We start from the raw sequence: 20,011 nt of genomic DNA on the forward strand, positions 1-20,011 counted from the left end.
GAGGGCAGCTAGGTGGCACAGTGGATAAAGTACCAGCCCTGGATTCAGGAGGACCTGAATTCAAATCCAGCCTCAGACACTTGACACTTACTAGTCGTATGACCCTGGGCAAGTCACTTAACCCTCATTGCCCAGCCAAAAAAAAAAAAAAAGGAAGAAAGAAAGAGAAAAAAGAAAAAAGGGTTGGCAGTGTTGAGTTTTGCTGAACTTAAAAGGAAGTATATTCTACAGTCAAGCTCAAGAGTGTTGGCCTAAGAGTTGGGAACCAAATAGTCTGTATAACTTCTAGGCAAGTCATTTAATGTAGATGCGCCTTCATTTTCTCATCTGTCAAATGAAGAGCTTAAATAGATAGACTCTAAGATCCCTCTTACCTTAAAAATTCCATGACTCTAGGTAGATGTGAAGGAAACACAGTCCAAACTGTATCTGTTGTTTACAGGTTTAGCCAACATCTGCACAAATGCAAGGCCTATAACTGTCTTTTTATCCAGGGTGCTTAGTACAGTAACTAATCCATAGTAAGTGCTTTTGACTTGACTTAATAGGGAGAAATATTTCAGCCCATATCTGTGCACTAAAACTTATTCAGCGGTTATGGGTTCATTTTGATTTAGGAAGTCTGTGAAGAAGTAGAATTCAGATTGTCTTGAATAAGATATTCACAGTTGCAAGAAATAAGTTTTTGTAGAGAGAGAACTTGCTTAGTGAATGTACATCCTCTTAGGTCCTAGTCAACAAATATTTATTAAATGCCTACCATGTGCCAGACACTGCTCTAAGCACCAAGGATACAAAACCCCCACAAAACAAAGAGAAACAAAGCAAAACAAAAACGTTTACTAAAATAAAAACATGTTAGCTCTTTTTAATACATAGTGCAACTGACCCACATTTCTATTTCAGTAGCGAGGGTGTTGGAACGGGAAAAGTCATTGGTGAAACTCTTAAGGCTTGCCTTTCTTCAAATATGTGTCAAGGTTGATCCATTAGGTATAATTTAAACATTAAGTGACACTTAGATGATTTCATAGCTATTATTAAGAGATCCTATAAAAATTTGTTTTTCTTTTGCTCTCAGAAACAGTAGATAAAGAAGAAAACTTTAAAGAAAACTGAATATATTATTATGGGTAATTAGTAAAAATTAACAGTAAGGCTGAGAGAGAAAGAGTCAAAATTTTCCCCTCATAAAAATACTTGGAATTATGGTTCAGAAAAATGGATTATTTATATCCTTCAGTGACATTCTTAAGTCAACCTCATTTAAATGTGTGTGTGTGTATATATATATTGGGGGGGAGCTAGGTGGCACAGTAGATAAAGCACCAGCCCTGGATTCAGAAGGACCTGAGTTCAAATTTGGCCTCAGACACTTGACACTTACTAGCTGTGTGACCCCGGGCAAGTCACTTAATCCTCATTGCCCTGCCCATCCCCCCAAAAAGGGGGTAGAATTTTATGATTACATAAAATAGTCCAGACCATAACAAATGCAATTAAATCATGAGCATTCCATATTTCTAGGGTATTATTACACCCACACCCACACCCACATATACATACACACACACACACACACACACACACACACACACACACACACACACACTTTTTTTTTTTTAAACGGGGCAATGAGGGTTAAGTGACTTGCCCAGAGTCACACAGCTAGAAAGTGTCAAGTGTCTAAGGCCCAATTTGAACTCAGGTCCTTCTGAATCCAGGGCCAGTACTCTATCCACTGCACCACCTAGCTGCCCCCTTATGACCAATATTTACATTGTAAACATACTGTCCCAATGCATAGTGGGGATTAAATATTGCAGTCTACCTCATTTTTCATTCAGTCATTTAGTTTGTGTGCTCACTCTTTTTTTTTTTTTTTTGGTGAGGCAATTGGGGTTAAGTGACTTGACCAGGGTCACACAGCTAGTAAGTGTTAAGTGTCTGAGGCCGGATTTGAATTCAGGTACTCCTGAATCCAGGGCCAGTGCTCTATCCACTGCGCCACCTAGCTGCCCCGTGTGCTCACTCTTAATCTTTCTTTTCCTTTACTTACCTGAAGTGGTTTGAGATTCCTTAATGTATTTGATTAATATAACGAAAAATCTCAGTACAACAGAAATCAGGCTCATTTTAAATGAGGACCCGTGGGAAACCTTTTGCAGACTACAAAATTAAGTGCTTCCATCCTGCACCCCAACCCCTGGCCTCATGGGACTATAAAAACATAGAAATGGGAACAGATACAATCTCATTTCCTATTTTGAGCACAGGTTTTAAATGCCATCAGGGTTAGGCTAATGGGCTCTGTTATTAGTCACCTTTCATAAACATGTTCCACTTGAGAAGAAAACCTAACTGGATTTCTTTCCCTGATTGATGAAACAGAAAGGATTTGGAAGAGTCATTTTTAGGTGTAACCACACAAAAATACAACAGCTTCTTTTTGCCTAACTTTTGCTAATACCAACTGATAAAGTTTTGCCCTTGTGGAATCAGAATAATTTAATATTTCTGAGTCTTGAGTCTGTGTAGAAAACTCACAGACTTAACAGTGGGGGGTTGTAGAAAAAGACTGAATCACAGAACTCCCCCCTCCCCAAAGATACTGTCTCATAGACTATGTGTAAGATCGCAGTTAAGTTGCAAAGCAAAACAAATAAAAACAGTTCAATATAATAAAAAAACGTGGTAGCTCTTTTTAATGAATTATGTAATTTTCAATATTTGTCCCACAAATCTATTCTGGGGAGGGTATTGGAACTATAGAAGTCACCAACCTTTCTGAAACTTAGAGTTTGCCTTCCCTCAAATATGTGTCAAAGTGGATGCAATAGGTGTAACTTAAATATTAAATGAAACTTAGGTGATATCATATAGATTACTAAGATATCTTTTTTAAAAGTGAGGGATTTTGGCTGTCACAACCAGAAAAATGTAAAGAAAACTGAATATAGGATGAAAGGCAATTAGGAAAAAATGAACATCTTTGGACTCAGGAAGATCTGAGATTGAATTCTTTCTCAGATATTTACTGGCTGTATAATCCTGGAAAGTCACTGAGACAACTGCTGTCTGCCTCAGTTTCCTCAAATGTAAAATGGGAATAAAAATAATAACACCTCACAGGGTTATTGTGAAGTTTATAACATATGTAAGCTGCTTTACAAACCTGAACACTATATAATTGCCAACGTTTATAATGCTTTTAGGGATCGGGAGAAAAAAATCAATTCACATTCTATAGTAGTTTCCCATTTGCGTGAAAACCATGTAAGGTTTTTGCAAGTACTGTCAGTCATCACTTTACAGATGAGGAAATTGAGGCTCAGTGAGTTATGTGACTAGTTCAGGATCACATATCTAGTACAAATATGAGTCAGTCATTCAATAAATCATTTATTAAGAATCTATTATGGGGCAGCTAGGTGGCACAGTGGATAAAGCACCGGCCCTGGATTCAGGAGTACCTGAGTTCAAATCTGGCCTCAGATACTTGACACTTACTAGCTGTGTGACCCTGGGCAAGTCACTTAACCCCCACTGTCCCACCAAAAAAAAAAAAAAAGAATCTATTATGTACCAGGCACTGTGCTAAGCACTAAGGACATAAAGACATGCAAAAGACAGTTGCCCTCAAGAAGCTCCCAGTCTAGTGCGCAGGCCCATCCAAGTCTTCCTGAACCAAAGTCTGACCCTCTGTTGGCTAGGACACACTGCCTCTTGTGGGGAATCAGGGAAGGTACCATAAAGGAAGAGGCATCTGAGCCAGGCTTTGAAGGAAAGCAAGGAGAGATTTCACAGATATGAATTCATGGGACCTTCAAAATAACCCTGATGTAGACATGGTAGGTTTTTTATAACCACATTTTACAGATAAGGAAATTGAGACTGAGAAAAGCTGATTTACCCAAAATCACATAACTAGTAAGTTGGTAGGGGATGAGACTACAACTCAAGTCTTTTGACCTTTTTTTTTTTGGGTGGGGGTGAGGCAATTGGGGTTAAGTGACTTGACCAAGGTCACACAGCTAGTAAGCGTCAAGTGTCTAAGGTCGGATTTGAACTCAGGTCCTCCTGAATCCAGGGTCAGTGCTCTATCCACTGCCTCACCTAGCTGCCCCAAGTCTTTTGACTTTTTAAATCTATTTACAACATATTTTTAAAAAATAATTCTCTTCTTCTATAGTCTAATCCTTTCCAAAAAATTTTTGGACAGTGACCTCCTCTCTTCATAGACACAGCTAATTCCTTCAGGCTCTCTAAAGGATAAACAAAGCTTCCAATTAGGCATAAACTTCAAAAAGAAGTAGAAGAGTAGATATCTGACCTCCTAAATCACTAATGGCCAGGCATGGTGGTACACATCTATAATCTTTGCTATTAGGGAAGAGGAGGCTGCTGTGTCTCTTATTCTTGGGAATTTTGAGCTGCTGTGGACTAAGCCAATGGGGTCCCTGAACCGAGCTGCTATGGTAAGCCCCTGGAACATAAGCCCACAGGGCCACAGAAAGAGGGGTGAAAGGGCTCAGGTTGGATATGGAGCAGGTCAAAACTCCCATGGAAATCAATAGTAGGAAACGACTTGTGAGTGGATGCTGTATTTACTGCTGTGGAGGGGAGGGAAGGAAGAAAAAGAAAGAGAGAGAGAGATCTGACCTCATAAATCACTTCAATCTCCCTATTGTATGAATAAAAAATGAATCTCTGTTTGCCAGCAATGCAAGAGATAGGCTAATAGCTGTTTCTGTAGGAGTTATTAATATACCTCTTGTCAACTCTGATCTTATTTAGAATGCATGTTAGACATAGAAAATCAAACGTGTTATGTATGGAAATGTATTTTATAGTAGTCATGACAGTAAATGCTGAGTTAAGATTGCAAAACAGTTTTCATATTAACCTTTTTGGTTAACTAACTAACCAAAAAACTGGCTATTTCCCAGTTCAGATTTTCTCCATGATTGGATTCCTTCAAGAAACTAAAGGAAAATCAATTGTTTTAATTTCATGTGATTAAAGCAGGAAATAAAATTTCCTATAAGCACAGAGGATATATACATATTTACATATGTATATACACATATGTATATATAATATTCATCTCTAAACTGAAAAAAATTCTAAATCTTAGAGATGCAAAATTTCACAACTGTTAAGGGTTAAAATTCTAGCTAGTCTGTCTAAAATATCTAATGAGTGGTCGCCAATAAATTATAAGCTTTAGCAAGAGTTAGATTTTTAAGCATTTATTAAGGAGAATAAGAATTTGGTAAAGAGAGAGAGAAAGGCCTAGATTCCTATCTATTAAAGGGAGAGCACATTTCTAGCTCCCCTCTCCACCAGAGTCCAAAGGAAAGAGCGTGAGACTGAGCGCCAGTCTCTTCCTTCCTCCTCCCACTAGTCCGCGTCACGTCCTGATACCAAAGAAAAGACTCCTGGTCTTGCCCTCAAAGACCTTCGCTTCATGGGCAGAACTCTTCTACAGTAAGTATCCAGCAGGTGGCGTTATTCCAATCGTTACAGTCCCCCCTGTTGTTCCTCAAGAAACAAAATGTTTCCTTGACGGAACAGTAAAAAGAATATAATAACTATTGCTAACTAATAATATGTGAACAACAATATAGAAAAGGAAGAGAGGAAAGTTTTGTCCAGAGGGGCGATTTTTTTTTTGTCCTCATGAACCGACGCTTTGACATTAGTCTTGCAAAGGGAGGGCCTCTGCAGAGAATACATGTTACAGATGGTGTATATTATAACAGAAAAAGAAAAGAGAAAAACCAAACCAAAACAAAACAAAACTGTTCATTTAAAGTCTCTGAAAGTCTTTTCTCAGATGTCCTCTAGGTGTAGTCGTGGAATGGAAGTCTTTTCAGGGGTTGATGTGTGGATACTGGTAATCAGCCAGGAAATTTCCTACAAAATTGAGCTTAACACAACTTTAAAATAGCTTTGTCAATAATCAAATCAAACAATGAAAGTTCTCAAAAACATGTCTAAGGGAATACGGAATCTTAGTTGTTAACATGTGAAACATACAATAAAACAAAAATTGAACCATTCTTTAAAATTATATTATTATTATAGTCCCCCCTTATGGAGAGTAATTGAGAAGACAATTGCTGCGATATTAATTTTTAAAAAATAATTTTTATCTTTGTTTCATCACTTTTTGCATCATCTGCCTAATTATCCTCATGCCATTATGAGAAATTAGAAAATCTAATATAATTGGTAACAGGTGTCAAGGCCAAATTCAACACTGTTATTTATCATGACACCTGAGATAATTATGGGGGTTACCATAAAAGAACAGAGAAATGATGGGATATGAGCATTCCCACACTTGAGCAATATGTACTGTCCATGCAGTATGCCAGGCTTAAAATAGGTGGATGGAATATATGTCCATGCCACCGAACATATTGGAGGAAACTGAGTCAGACTTAATCAGATGCATGGGATTGAGATGTCCATGGCATCAGGCATATAGGAGGGAGCATAGAAGCCAGGTGTAGAAGTGAGATGGGTGGGATGAATACTTCCAGCCATCTGTACAATATTGTGGGGAAAAATAAAATAAAATATTAAACCAAGAGAATCCAACCTCAACATTAGTCAAAAGCCGTTCCCTCGGCCATACCTTGACTTAATGCATGTCTCCCCTCATGTGACAGTTCAGTGTCTGCTCTTGCATGTATTCCTCTTGTGATTGGATGGCATCTTGGCCAACTGGCATCTGATAACTCAGAATAAAGGCAATTAATGTCTTAAATGATAAGTTCCCATAATCCAAGTCTCATATGGATTTAAAAATTGAGGATAATAAATGATTGCAAAAAATGTGAATACATCTTGACTCAGAATATAATATATAATTATGCAACAATTTCAAATAATACCTTTTTTTTACTTAGTATACAATTACTTTTGTGAAAAATCTTAACATATTTAAATACAAGTTAAAGCACAACACAATCCTAAAGAAAACTTTTTTGAAAAAAGAAAACTTTTACAAACATTCCCCTCTTTTTTTTTTAAATATGCTTATCAAAAATAATACTTCTAGAATCAATTTACACTTGCCATGGCAACCAATTTGCCAAGGAAATGCTTTAAAGAGTTTGATCAAATAATCAGTTGAGGAAAAAAAATAACAAAAACAAACAACTCAGAATATGGGAGCACAATACTCCTAGAATTAACATTGTATTATGAAATCAAAACCATGTTTAAAAATAGATAGATGAATGAATAGAAGAAAATACACGTGGAATAATAAAAGACAATGAAATTCAAACTAGGGAAATCTAAATGAATATGAATTTAATATTAATAAGAGTCTTATAAAATATAAACTTGATCACATGACTATAAAAAGCTTTTACAAATATTCTCCTTGTTTTAAAAACTAAGTATAAAACACAATCTCAAAAGCATGAAAATCTCTATGAAAATAAACCCATACCATTAATTTCAAAATGTAGGTGTAATAGCATAGAAATTCTATGTAACCTCTGAACTGACATTAATACTCTGAGTGAATTCAGAACACTTCTGATTTCGGTATCTAAAATCCCCAATACTCATATCAATACCTTGCTGCTTACTTCTACATTTCTGTACAATATATACCCTTCCATGGCAAAAGAAGCAGAGTCTTGAACTATGGTGATGATTGTCATCCTTATTCAGCTTAAGGTTTTCTTCTTTAACCCCTCTATATTGTCTGTCAGTGTTTTCACCATACAAATGCTTTATAAGATTACTAATTAAAGACAAAAGCAGGTTAGCAAAATTATGAACAAATCGAGCATATCTGGAATTTAAAGGGTTTTCTAAGATTGTCTCAGAAGCACAGCCAGGCTGGGGAAGGGCTGAGCCTAAAGCTGCAAATGCAGGTAGAAAAAGTTGCGCATGCGCATCAGATCTCTGGACTTCCCAGGCAGGGGAAGCTATGGGCTTGGCCATAGGAGGAGTAGAGGGTGGGGTCTGGAGAGGAGGGGAGGGACCAGAGCAATTTGAATCAGACTTGATTTTGAACTCAGGCCTGGATTCCTCTTCCCCCACTTTGCCTCCAGGTGCTAGGGGATTAAAAGCTTCTAGAGGGTGGGTCATTGCCTCCAGGCATGCAAAATTAGAGCAACAATTAGTGTTAGAACTGGGAAAAGCTGCGGGAATCTCTACAGGTTTCTCTGAAAAAGCATGGTTGGGAGAGGGAGAGATATTTCCTTGTGTGAGTAAGTTGCTGGCTCTTTTAACAAAAATAAAAAGAAAAATAGAAAATCCACAAAAACAAAGCATTAACATGATCTTATCTCCCATTTGTCTGGTTAAACAGACTAAAATCAAAAATAGGATAATTAGGGAGTTTAAAAGGTCCATTCGAAAAAATTTAAAGGAAAACACAGCCAGTACACCAGTACTTAGCAGTTAAAGGGAGAGGGAGGGGAAATTTCTTACCCAACCAGAAGATCAGAAGAAGACTGAGGTTTAGCTTTCCTCTTCGTGGTCAGCCATCTGTTAAGGGCTAAAATTCTAGCTAGTCTGTCTAAAATATCTAATGAGTGGTCGCCAATAAATTATAAGCTTTAGCAAGAGTTAGATTTTTAAGCATTTATTAAGGAGAATAAGAATTTGGTAAAGAGAGAGAGAAAGGCCTAGATTCCTATCTATTAAAGGGAGAGCACATTTCTAGCTCCCCTCTCCACCAGAGTCCAAAGGAAAGAGCGTGAGACTGAGCGCTAGTTTCTTCCTTCCTCCTCCCACTAGTCCGCGTCACTTCCTGATACCAAAGAAAAGACTCCTGGTCTTGCCCTCAAAGACCTTCGCTTCATGGGCAGAACTCTTCTACAGTAAGTATCCAGCAGGTGGCGTTATTCCAATCGTTACACAACCTTCACAAGGAAATAATATCCTTAACTGTGAGGCTTTAGCATTGTTATTGATAAACAGCATACAGCATAAAAATACAATTTATTAAATACCTGTATAATTATTTCAGTTTACAGTAATTGTCTTAGGATAGGTACATATTTTTAAATGGTCTTCTCTGCTACTTAAGTTGACTAGGTTGGCTGTACTGAATAACATGTTGACTAATGCAGATTCTAGACATCCTTCAAATAAAGAAATTCACAAATACTGTTGTTGTTGTTAATCAACTCTAAAGACCTACTAAGACAGAGAAATTTGTTCTAAGAAAATGTTTTGCATAGTTACCAGGGTTATTTTCTCTTTAAACGTATAAGGGGGGAGAGAGATTGCCAAATAGAAACGCTCCCACTCTCGTCCTCCCTCTTCTCTCCCTCTCCCTCTCCCTCTCCCTCTCCCTCTCCCTCTCCCTCTCCCTCTCTCTCTCTCTCTCTCAGATTCTCCTTAACATCATATAAAAAGCTGGTTCAAAGAGCTGTGTCCCAGTTCCATGCACTATTAGTCAGCAAAAGCAAGGGAGAGGCAAACCTTAGAACCAAAGTAACTCACATGCAAGTCTTTCCAAAAAAACTTTATACAAGGCACTATGCTAGGAGGAGTAAGGGATAAAGAGATAATAGGCCTCATCTCTGCTGTCAGTAAAAGGAGGGAGTGTAGGTATACAAACAGCTGTAACCTAAGGCAGGATTTGATGAAACATCATGATACAGAAGCAGCTAGGTCACATAATGGATATAGACTGCTGGGCCTGGAGTTGGGAAGACCTGAGTTCAAATCCTACCTCAGACAATTACTAGTTATGTGATCCTAGGTAAGCCTTTTTTTCTCTGAGTTCCTCATCTGTAAAATGAGGTGGAAAAAGAAATGGCAAATCATTCCAGTTTCTTTGCTAATAAAACCCCAAATGGGGTCACAAAGAATCACACAACTGAATGAACTCAACAATAAAAATGGAGATAGAACAGGGGGAAATGACTCCTACCTTCATACTCTATTCTCACTAATGCATATTAGTGTATAGTGAACATTAACATATATTATCTGTAGTGAAGGTTTGTCATATGCTAGGTAATGTTCAGAACACACAATTAGACATGGTCCCTGCACCTAAGTTTTTCTTTTGTCAAGTGATTTCCATTAATGATTAATTCAAGAAGGCCTGGATCCATCTACCTTCCTTTCCTATACTCACCTCATGAGGTCCTGATTTTTTAATAAAATATTATGCCTACCTACCCACTGGGAAAATAACACTGGTGCCTCAATGTGTGATTAATATAACAATTAGGCACCTTCATGCTACCACAGATGATAGGGATTTGATGTTGTAATTGTTTTTTTCAAGTCCCTGATTACTGAAAGAAGGCTGACATGACAACTGATACTAGTAATGGGCCATTTACACCATAATTAGGTTCATTTTATTTTCTCCCCCATGAAGGCCAGCAAAATATAGGTATTGGTTATGGGTCAGTCATGAAGACCACAATCAGGCAGTATGCTTTCAAATTAGATATTTCTTGTTTCTTCTCTTCAAACCAAATTAGAAAGAGCTACAAGTCACCAACTAAAACGATTTCAAGTTCCGTGCAAGGCTCAATAAACCAAACCTTTAAATATCACATAAGAAACAGCTGAAGCAACTTGTGGAGTTTAGCCTGGAGAAGGGCAGACTGAGAGGGGTTTAAAGTCGTCTTCATATACTTGAAAGGCTGCGATCTAGGAGAAGGAGCACACCCATTTGTGTTGTGGCACACTATAAATAAAATGCAGACATGGGAGAGAGATCTATTCTCAGAACAAGCAGCCCTGGGTTTGAGTCTTGACTCACTGTGGTGGTTGAGTTCATCCTCCTTTTATTTTACAGATAAATACTCTGAGGCCAACCGACTTGTCTAGAGAAGGAGCAGAGATCAGATGTTACAATGCCTCTTAGTCCCAGCCCTGAGACTCACTACCTGAGCCACTTAATTTTCAGTGCCTCAGTTTCTTCATCCATAAAATAAAAGATTTACACTAGATTATTATTAAGGGCCCTTTAAAATAATAAGACTCTATGAATGAAATTGGCCTCCTGGACTTCTATGTATGTCTGGAAATACACTTTGGGAGATGAGAATGACGTAAATAGATTCTAGTATCATATATTTCACTTTGAAAGGGACCTAAAAGGTCACCTATAGTATAACCTCCTTGTTTAACCTGCTCCAAACATACCCAACATAATCAACCACGGCCTTGAGGCCAAAGTAATGTTCCACAATCACAATTCTGCTCAGATCACTTCCCTTTGCTCACCAAAGTAACCTCCAATTTACTTAATATGGCACACAAGGCCCTTCACAATATAATTTCAGTATGATTTCATAAGATCATAAGTTTACTCAGAAATTCAGGACTCAGGACAAGAAGTGATTTTCCCACAGATTATTGTATAGTAAAGGAGCTAGCTACAGTGTAAACAAGTTCTATGAAGGTGTTTCCTTATCTTCAAAATGGGGAGGATGGTACTAACAGCCCTAAGGATTTGTTGTGGGGAAAGAACTATGGAAATTCTATAAGGCTTTACACATATACATATTAAAAAAAGATCATAAGTTTAAAACTGAAATGAGCTTTGGTGGTGGTGGTGAGTTGTTTCCAATTCTTTATAACTACATTTGGGGTTTTCTTGCCAAAGATGTTAATTTGCCATTTCCTTCTCCAGCTCATTTTACAGACAAGGAAACTGAGGGAAACAGGGTTAAGTGACTTGTCCAGGGTCCTACAACTGGTAAGTATCTGAGGCCACATTTGAACTCAGGTGTTCCTGACTCCAGGCCTGGTGCTCTATCCACTGTGCCACCCTGGAAAGGGCCTGAGAGATCATCTAATCTAACTCTATTTTTTATGAATGAGGAAATAGAGACCAAGAAGAAGTAACTAAGGTTATATAAGTAGTCAAAGGCAGTGTTGGGATTCAAAACAAAGATCTTTAATACTAAAGCCAGTGTTTATCACAATCCATCACACTGCCTCTCTAGCCTTAGTTCACACTCCCTTTCACAACCAGAACTTCTCACAAGTCCCCTAAAGATTCACCTTTTCACACCCCCTTGTCCATTGTCCTGTTGCTCTATATAACAGAAATGGAATCCCCTCCTATCTCTGCCTACTAGAGTTTTCTCATACTTCAGTCTTTGCTCTCCCAACTCATGTGCTCCAAGGACCTTCCATCAACTGGGTCTTGCATAGCATTTTGTCCATATTCTCTCCCATGTGTTTTTATTTTTACTAGTCCTGTGGTTTCATTTGTGGAGGAAATTTTTTGTGAGGTAAGAGAGTTGCTTGAAGGCACTGAGAAGTTGACACTGTAGCTAGCTACTTCACTACACAACAATCTATGGGAAAATAACCTCTTGTCCTGAGAAGTTGAGTGACTTGCCCAGGGTCTTGCTGCCAATATTTGTCAAAGGGAACTTAGGTTTCTCCAATGCCATCTATTTACCCATTACTCTGTACTTACCCTTATATACTTCTCACTCTCTTATTTGCATTATAGTTGGACTCAGAGGCTGGGTATTTTATATACAAAGTTCTCTCATTCAAAACTGCATTCCTTTCTTTGTCTAACTAGTCTCTACAGCCAGTAATTCCTGCCCTGCACTAGCCAGTGCTTAGAAGATATAAGCAATAATAAGCAACTGGTCGCACCCAAAATCCTCTTTCAAAGCAAAAGCCCAACACAAAATTAGATCTCCTTGTAAACGTCAGAACAATGGTTATACATAGAGTGTTATTTTTAAAAAAAGCAATCAGCTACCCAGGCATTGTTTCCAACCTGGCATTGAACTTGGGCCTTCTCAAGCTGCTGCTGATCAAAATAACCTTTGAATATAATATTTCATTAAAGCTTTACAACAAGCATGTGAGACAAATTCTGTTTCATCATTTTACAGCTGAAGAAAGTTGAGGTTAAGTGAATTGTCAAGGGTCACACAATAAGTATCTGAGGTACAATGTGAATTCTGGTCTTCCTGACTCCAAGCGTCAATACTTTATCCGTTACACCATGCAGTTTATCAAACATCCGGTAGGCTCAACCCTTAAGACAGTCAAAAAGCCTGAAGTTTAGTCACAATAATGATATTCCAGTATAAGAATATTCTGAAACAGTGGTTAAATGTATTAAATGATTAAAATGTAAAATAAAAGGCTAAAGAGAGTAATTCTGTAAAGTGAAATGCTCTTAATGTGGAAAATACTTTCTCAGGCATATATTGGGCTCTCTTCTTACTCTTTTGCAGTTGGGGTTAAGTGACTTGCCCAGAGTCACATAGCTAGTAAGTGTTAAGTGTCTGAGGCCGGATTTGAACTCAGGTACTCCTGACTCCAGGGCCAGTGCTCTATCCGCCACGCCACTGTGCAGCTCTGCCTCACTTAAATCCAATTCACACCCATGTCAAGACATCACCCTTGTGACGTCATCGGTCCTCTTTGAGAATGAAGGACAAACAACAACAACAATCCCTGCGCCTCAGAAAGGGAAAAACTAAGCTTCCTCTGCTACAGGGGAAAAAGGAATGCCTTATGCCTATCTAGAATTATCCTCTATGACCTGGAAGGCAGAAACAGCCCATATTCCCTTAGCAATAGATATTGCTCAACTCAAGCTTAATAATTGCCTTCCTTTTCTTATAACCCAAATCTTTCCCTGATTTAAAATAACCACAGATCCTTTACTGGGAACACAAATAAGCACATGTGGCTTCCTTTCATTCCAGCTCTAAATAAGAGATACTGTTGGAAATCATACTTCCAAGATTGAAAATGCAGGTACCCTTCTTGCAGCCTGGAAGAAATGCTGAATTTTCACTTTGTTAAAACCTGCCTAATTTTAAAAAATCTTACACCTCTGACACTATCTGTATAAACACCTCGAGAAGTTGAATGAGGCCTGCAGAAGCAGTTTCTGCTGTATTTGTAGCTCAGACTTTAAGGAATCATCCATGCCACAGATTTACTCTTTAATTATGAAGATGATATTCAGAAGATGAATCTTTTGTGAGAATGCATCAAAAGTACTTTTAGCTATAGCCTTCTCAGAAGGAAGGAAAAAACCTTTAGATTTTAAATGAGTGTCACAGCAAACTCTAAGTTATAAAAGTTATAACTGGTATGAGCAATGGAAGATAGAATGTCTATTTTCTAAAGGCAGAAATTAATATCATAGATGAACTAACCTGTGCACCTTTTTAAAGTCAAAAAAAGAATACCACAGAGAGAATTGGGCCAATTAAGGTTCAGGTTTCTGGTGTGTATTTGTTTGTTTTTTTTTTTTCTTCCTTAACTCAATGTGGTTCAATTTGCTGTAATCCCTTCAAAACTGCCATCCAGCTTCAGACTATCAAGCTTCTGGCATTGTCCAGCTAACCAGAATCTTGGATTGAAACCTCCACAGATCTGATAACAATTGCTTTCAAACTGACATGGATCAGGGAAAGCTTCGTCTTCAAAGCTCGGGCTGAATCTAATGCCTTCAGTTCTTCCTTGAGGCCAGAAGGGTGGCAGACCCTGCTGAGAGTCATTTCATCCTTTAGAGAATTAACACCAGTCACAGGAAACAGCCAGGGGATGATGATGACATCATCTCAGCTAATAGGGCTTTTCTGAGAGTGGAGAACAGATAGCAGCAATGGAAGAGAAAACTGCTGGGCTTCTCTTTTCTATTTTTAACATCAATTATTTAACTTTTAAAAATAAGTCACATGTCACATGATTCAAAGGCATTACAGGTAATCACCAGTAACTAAAAATATTCTTTTGGCTCCTCATCTTTGGAACCCAGTCCCTTTAGTTACGACCAGCACAATGCAGTGAGAAGGCAAATTCTCTAATCCTTCCAGACCTATTTACCTAGAACCTGTCTGATGCACACTGACTACAGGAACCAGTATCTAAAAGTCAATTTTGTAAGGCATTCGCTTTCACCTTTCTCTAGAATATTTACCCCATAAAATTAAAATAATAAACCTGATTTTTAAAAAATGTTCTTTTTCTTCTACAGCTAATAATGTATCACCATTAGGAATTTTTTTAAAATCCTGTCTCTTTGAATTATTAGTTTATTTACCTCCACCAATCCCAGCAACGTAACAGTATAAAATTGTCACATATATTAAATTAATCCATCCACCAAAAGTCTCTATCCAGCATTTTTCTGGTACCCAAACACAACACCACTGACCCTGCCTCACCTTCCTTCCCGGCCTCCCTTCCCCTGACTTACGGTGGGCTGTTTTGTTCTGATCGCTTTGGACACTGTCCGCAGACTGGTTGCTGGAGGCAGAAGAGATGCTGGAGCTCCTGACGAAACCAAATGCTGCCAGTTTAGCTGCTGGGAGACGGGAATATCCAGGCGGACGAAGTCCAGATTTGGGGAGGTTGGCTCTTGCAGCATTTGAACTGGAGGCTTTCTTCAAATCGGCTGCAAAGAAGAGCAAACAGTATAACTGTCTTGCTTAACAGGATGAGGCAAAAAAACCAAACAAACAAACAAAACAGGATGAGGCAGGGAATCCCATAACTTGTAAATAGCAGAAACCATAGTTTGAAACTATATTTGAAGATTTAAAGCTGGAAGGTGCCTTAGGAGTCATCTAGTCCAAATACTCTCTCATTTTACCCACGAGGAAACTGGGGCCCACAGTGGGGATGGTGACTTGCCCAAGGTCACACAGGTAACAAAGAATGGAATTCAATTCTTAGGACCTTAAATTCATTTTCCACTCCCCTGAGCTGCTTCTCAATAAACACTGAGTGGAAAATGGATTTAACTGTTTTAACTTTACAGAACAAAGGTTGCTAGCAGTTCAGGTTAGAGGAAGCAGGAACCGAATGGCATATGCATCACAAATTCACAAATGCTTGGAACAAAATTGTTATCAGACTCACAGAAGACAGGCTGGCAGGATGGTTTTTGGGGATATGTCTTTGGCTCCTTTCCCATTATTTGTCTCTGCTCTAATCTTTGAAACCACTTTGGAATCACATGAAAGCCTATTTATTCCAAAATAGTAACATTCTGTTATACAAAGTTATACCTCAGCATTTCCAGTTTCTACTTCAGGCCATGTGAATGAATGACCACTGGGAATTGGGTCAGGACTCATTGCAAGAAAAGAATCTGAAAAGTTTTTAATCAAGTAATATTCTATTTTATGAAAGTAAAAAAGCCCAATCTTGTGTCATGCTCTTTAATCTGACCTAACACTGGTGAACCTGAAAGCACCCAGTTAGGAAATTTAACAATATTATTCTCAGAATATTCAGTACTTGGTCTTTGAGTATACAGATATCATTTGGTATTCTTCTGAGTCTATATATGATCATCTAGTGCAGTGAAAAAATCAAGCAGAAGTATTTCTCATAGAACTATGGTCCAAATATTGACAAGGAAGAAATAACTAGTCATTTGAGAAACAAATGTGTTCAAATATTAGGCCGTATATGTCTCAGGATACTGAGTGACTGTGCTTGTGCACAGGTTTCACCATGTCATGCCCTTACTCATTAATTTCCACTGGCTCTATTAATTCTAGAATAGAATCTACATTTCTTCTTTTTTTATGCCATTTACATTCCTTCATAACCTGGCTCTTCCCTACCTTTGCAGACTCACTATACATTACGTCCCCTTCCTATATTCTGTGGTCCAACCAAACTGGTTTTCTTAATACTATTCACACACAAAACTCCATCTCCTGCCTCCAGGTCTTTTCCCTGACCATCTCCCATGCCGTGTCTAGAATCAACTCCCTTCTTACTTCTTTGTCTCAAAATCCCTTACCTTCAACTCAAGCTATATATATTTGGGGGGGGGGGGGTCGGGGCAATAAGGGTTAAGTGACTTGCCCAGGATCACATAGCTAGTAAGTGTCAAGTGTCTGAGGTTGGATTTGAACTCAGGTCATCTTGAATCCAGGGCCTGTGCTTTATCCACTGTGCCACCTAGCTGCCCCCTCAAGCTATACTTTCTACAGAAAGTCTTTCTTAATCTTCACTAGCTGCTAAGTATCTTCTCAAAATGACCTTTTATTTATGTGTATATGTATATATGTATGTGTGTATGTATATGTGTGTACGCGTAACATATATTATATACATTAGATATGTTTATGAATATATAGTCATACACATTATGTTTAAGTGTAAACATACATATAAATAAACATGCATTATATATATATAAACATGTATATCATATATGTTTATACACAGTTGTTCAGTCATTTATCAGTAGTGTCTTACTCTTTGTGATCCCATTTGGGGTTTCCTTAGAAAAGATTCTGGAGTGGTTTGTCATTTCCTTCTACAGCTTATTTTACAGACGAGGATACTGAGGCAAAAAGGGTTAAGTGACTTTTTCAGGGTCACACAACTATTTAATATCTGAGGCCAGATTTGAACTCAGGAAGATGAGTCTTCCTGACTCCAGGCCCAGCTCTCTATCTACTGCACCACCTAGCTGCTCCATGTTTGTACATAAACACACATAATACACACACATACATGTTTATATAAAATGTATGCATTTACATAAGCTCCTTGAAGGCAGGAGCTGTTGTATTTTTGTACCCCTGATTCCGAGAACACAGTGGGATCTTAGTGATAAATGTTTAATGATTAATCAATTAACTTCTTTTTTCATTTCACTTAGCCTTTTCTTGTTCCTCTTCTTCTCCATACAAAAGATTAGTTGTTATTTAGCCAATCTAGTAGAATAAGTGGAATCCAAACCTTGGAGCTTGAATATTTAAAAATATTAAACAACATCTATTCCAAGCTATTCATTCTGCTGCTGAAGAAACCAAGACTCAGACTTATTCACAGTGGCATAGTCGTCGGTAACCCTCCAGGACATTAAGTTGCAGAACAGTTACTAATCTGCATTGGTATATGGGGTTTCCTCATTGAAAATCTCCTATACTAATGAAATTACCAATCCAGCCCCAAATAATAAACTATAATGTGTATAATTTTTACAGTATTTCTTTTTGGCTAAAATAGGCTTACCCTGTATGTTGTTGCTACTCAAGTCATTTCAATGGTATTCACTCTTTGTGACCTTGCTGCAGGGGTGGGTTCTTGTCAAAGATACCAGATTTGATTGCCATTTTCCTCTCAAGCTCATTTTACAGATGACAAAACTGAGGCAAACAGGGCTAAGTGACTTTCTCAGGGTCACACAGTTAGTAAGTATCTGAGGTCAAATTTGAACTCAGGTCTTCCTAACTCTAGGCCCAGCACTCTATCCATTGGGCTCTCTAGCTGCCCCTTCTCCTGTACAATTTGGGGGGGGGGGCGGGGCAATGAGGGTTAAGTTACTTGCCCAGGGTCACACAGCTAGTAAATGTCAAGTATCTGAGGCTGAGTTTGAACTCAGGTCCTCCTGAATCCAGGGCCAGTGCTCTATCCACTGTGCCACCTAGCTGTCCCTCTCCTATATACTTCTACACAAGTCTAGATATGTTTCACTGAGCTCTAGGATAAACTCATGGAATGGGTGGCTGAACGTGGTGATTGAAATTCACTCCTTTCTGGACACAGAACAAACCTGATGACTTTGGACATCCCACTATGTTCTATGATTTTGTGAAATGTTTAGGTTTACTCATTCCCAGTTACCTAAATGACTTGAAATTATTCAAGTCTCTAATATCTAAAAGTATCTTACAGAAATCCTCACAAAAGGGGGCTCTTTGAAATGAGTTTTGGTTGTTACTTTTTCCCAAGGGGACCCAAAAGAGGAGAAGCCCTTCACTTAGAACAGTCAAAATTCTGGTTACTCAGGAAGGCAGTTCTGTAGAAGTCCGGAAACACATAACATAGCTCTGTCCTTGGAAAGTGTGAGAAGTGTTGTATATGGTCTCTTTCAGTCTATAACATAGCACATGGTTTAAGGAGAGATGAGAAATCTCTTACAATACTTCCTCCCATCTCCCCTGACACCTCCACCTCAACTATTTCATTCAGATTCAGTTTGGAAAGATTTTGAGAAGACCAATAAGTGTCAGATACAGAACTTGGCCTGTCATTGTGTTTTTTTCCAAACCTGCTCCTAACCTGCTAGGTGAAATACATTATTTATGCAGCAGACCAAAGATGCTTCCCAATGAATAAATCTATCATTGTCCATTTTAAAAGAAATGAAAGACAATAAAAAATAGTTTATAAAAAATTAACTTTTTAGGATTAACTGTTCAAATCCTATGCAAAGCAGCATAAGATAAGTATTCTTTATTTTCTTGAATAAGGCATTACCTTTTGACAAGATTTTATGGGAATAAAAGATGAACAGCCCTGTTTGAATTGAAAAACTGATTTTAGTGTCATTGAAAATTTGAAAGATGCTTTGCTGTTTCAAAGGGAAACAAACCATTTTGTCCTTTTGAAAAATAAATCTTTTGAAGAAAGGAAATTGGCAAATTCGTCCCAAACTTCAAGAGCAGTTTTTGTTGTGCCTTTTTTCTTTTGTTGATCTTCCTTTAAATGTGACACTGTAAATGCTAGAAGATGGTGCCTCAGAATGCCAATCAAAGCGAGGCAGGGTTTTAAACTCTGAATTAACTGATACTGATGAGGTGAGTAGCTGTCATCATGCACCATTTTTTTCAAGCCATAGGCAGCAACACAATAAAAGAATCAAGAACTTGAAAGGCTATGATGTTCAGAGCAATCTAGTAAGTCATATCCTCCATGAATAGGAGAATGCGGGAAGAAGAGGAGATGGGATAGGGGATCTGTCTTTAAGCCTCATTTTTTTTTTTCTATAATTTTGTCAGATTATTTTTTTTACTTCTTTCATAGTTTTCCATACAATGACTATACACACTTTGGATAAACTTAGTTCTTTTATGGAGCTAGGTGGTACACTAGATAGACTATTGTACTTGGAATCCAGGAAGCCAGGTCCAGGAAAAGCTGAGTTCAAATCCAGCCTCAAAGGCTTACTGGCTATGTAACCCCAGGCAAATCACTTAACATCTGCTTGCCTGGTTTCCCCATCTGTAATATGGGAATAATAGTAATACCA

At 38.1% G+C, this 20,011-nt stretch overlaps 1 protein-coding gene across 2 annotated transcripts in view; it reads right to left on the reverse strand.

Moving 5' to 3' along the window:
- Positions 1-20,011, reverse strand: part of MTUS2 (microtubule associated scaffold protein 2) — a 679,782-nt gene that overhangs the window by 400,676 nt on the left and 259,095 nt on the right. For both annotated transcript variants that reach the window (XM_043996074.1, XM_043996073.1), the window contains one exon: positions 15,206-15,403. In XM_043996074.1, the coding sequence (XP_043852009.1) occupies positions 15,206-15,403 (198 nt within the window). The remainder of the gene's footprint in view (positions 1-15,205; positions 15,404-20,011) is intronic.

Source organism: Dromiciops gliroides, chromosome 3 (assembly GCF_019393635.1).
Source record: "Dromiciops gliroides isolate mDroGli1 chromosome 3, mDroGli1.pri, whole genome shotgun sequence".
NCBI classification, from domain to species: Eukaryota; Metazoa; Chordata; class Mammalia; order Microbiotheria; family Microbiotheriidae; genus Dromiciops; species Dromiciops gliroides.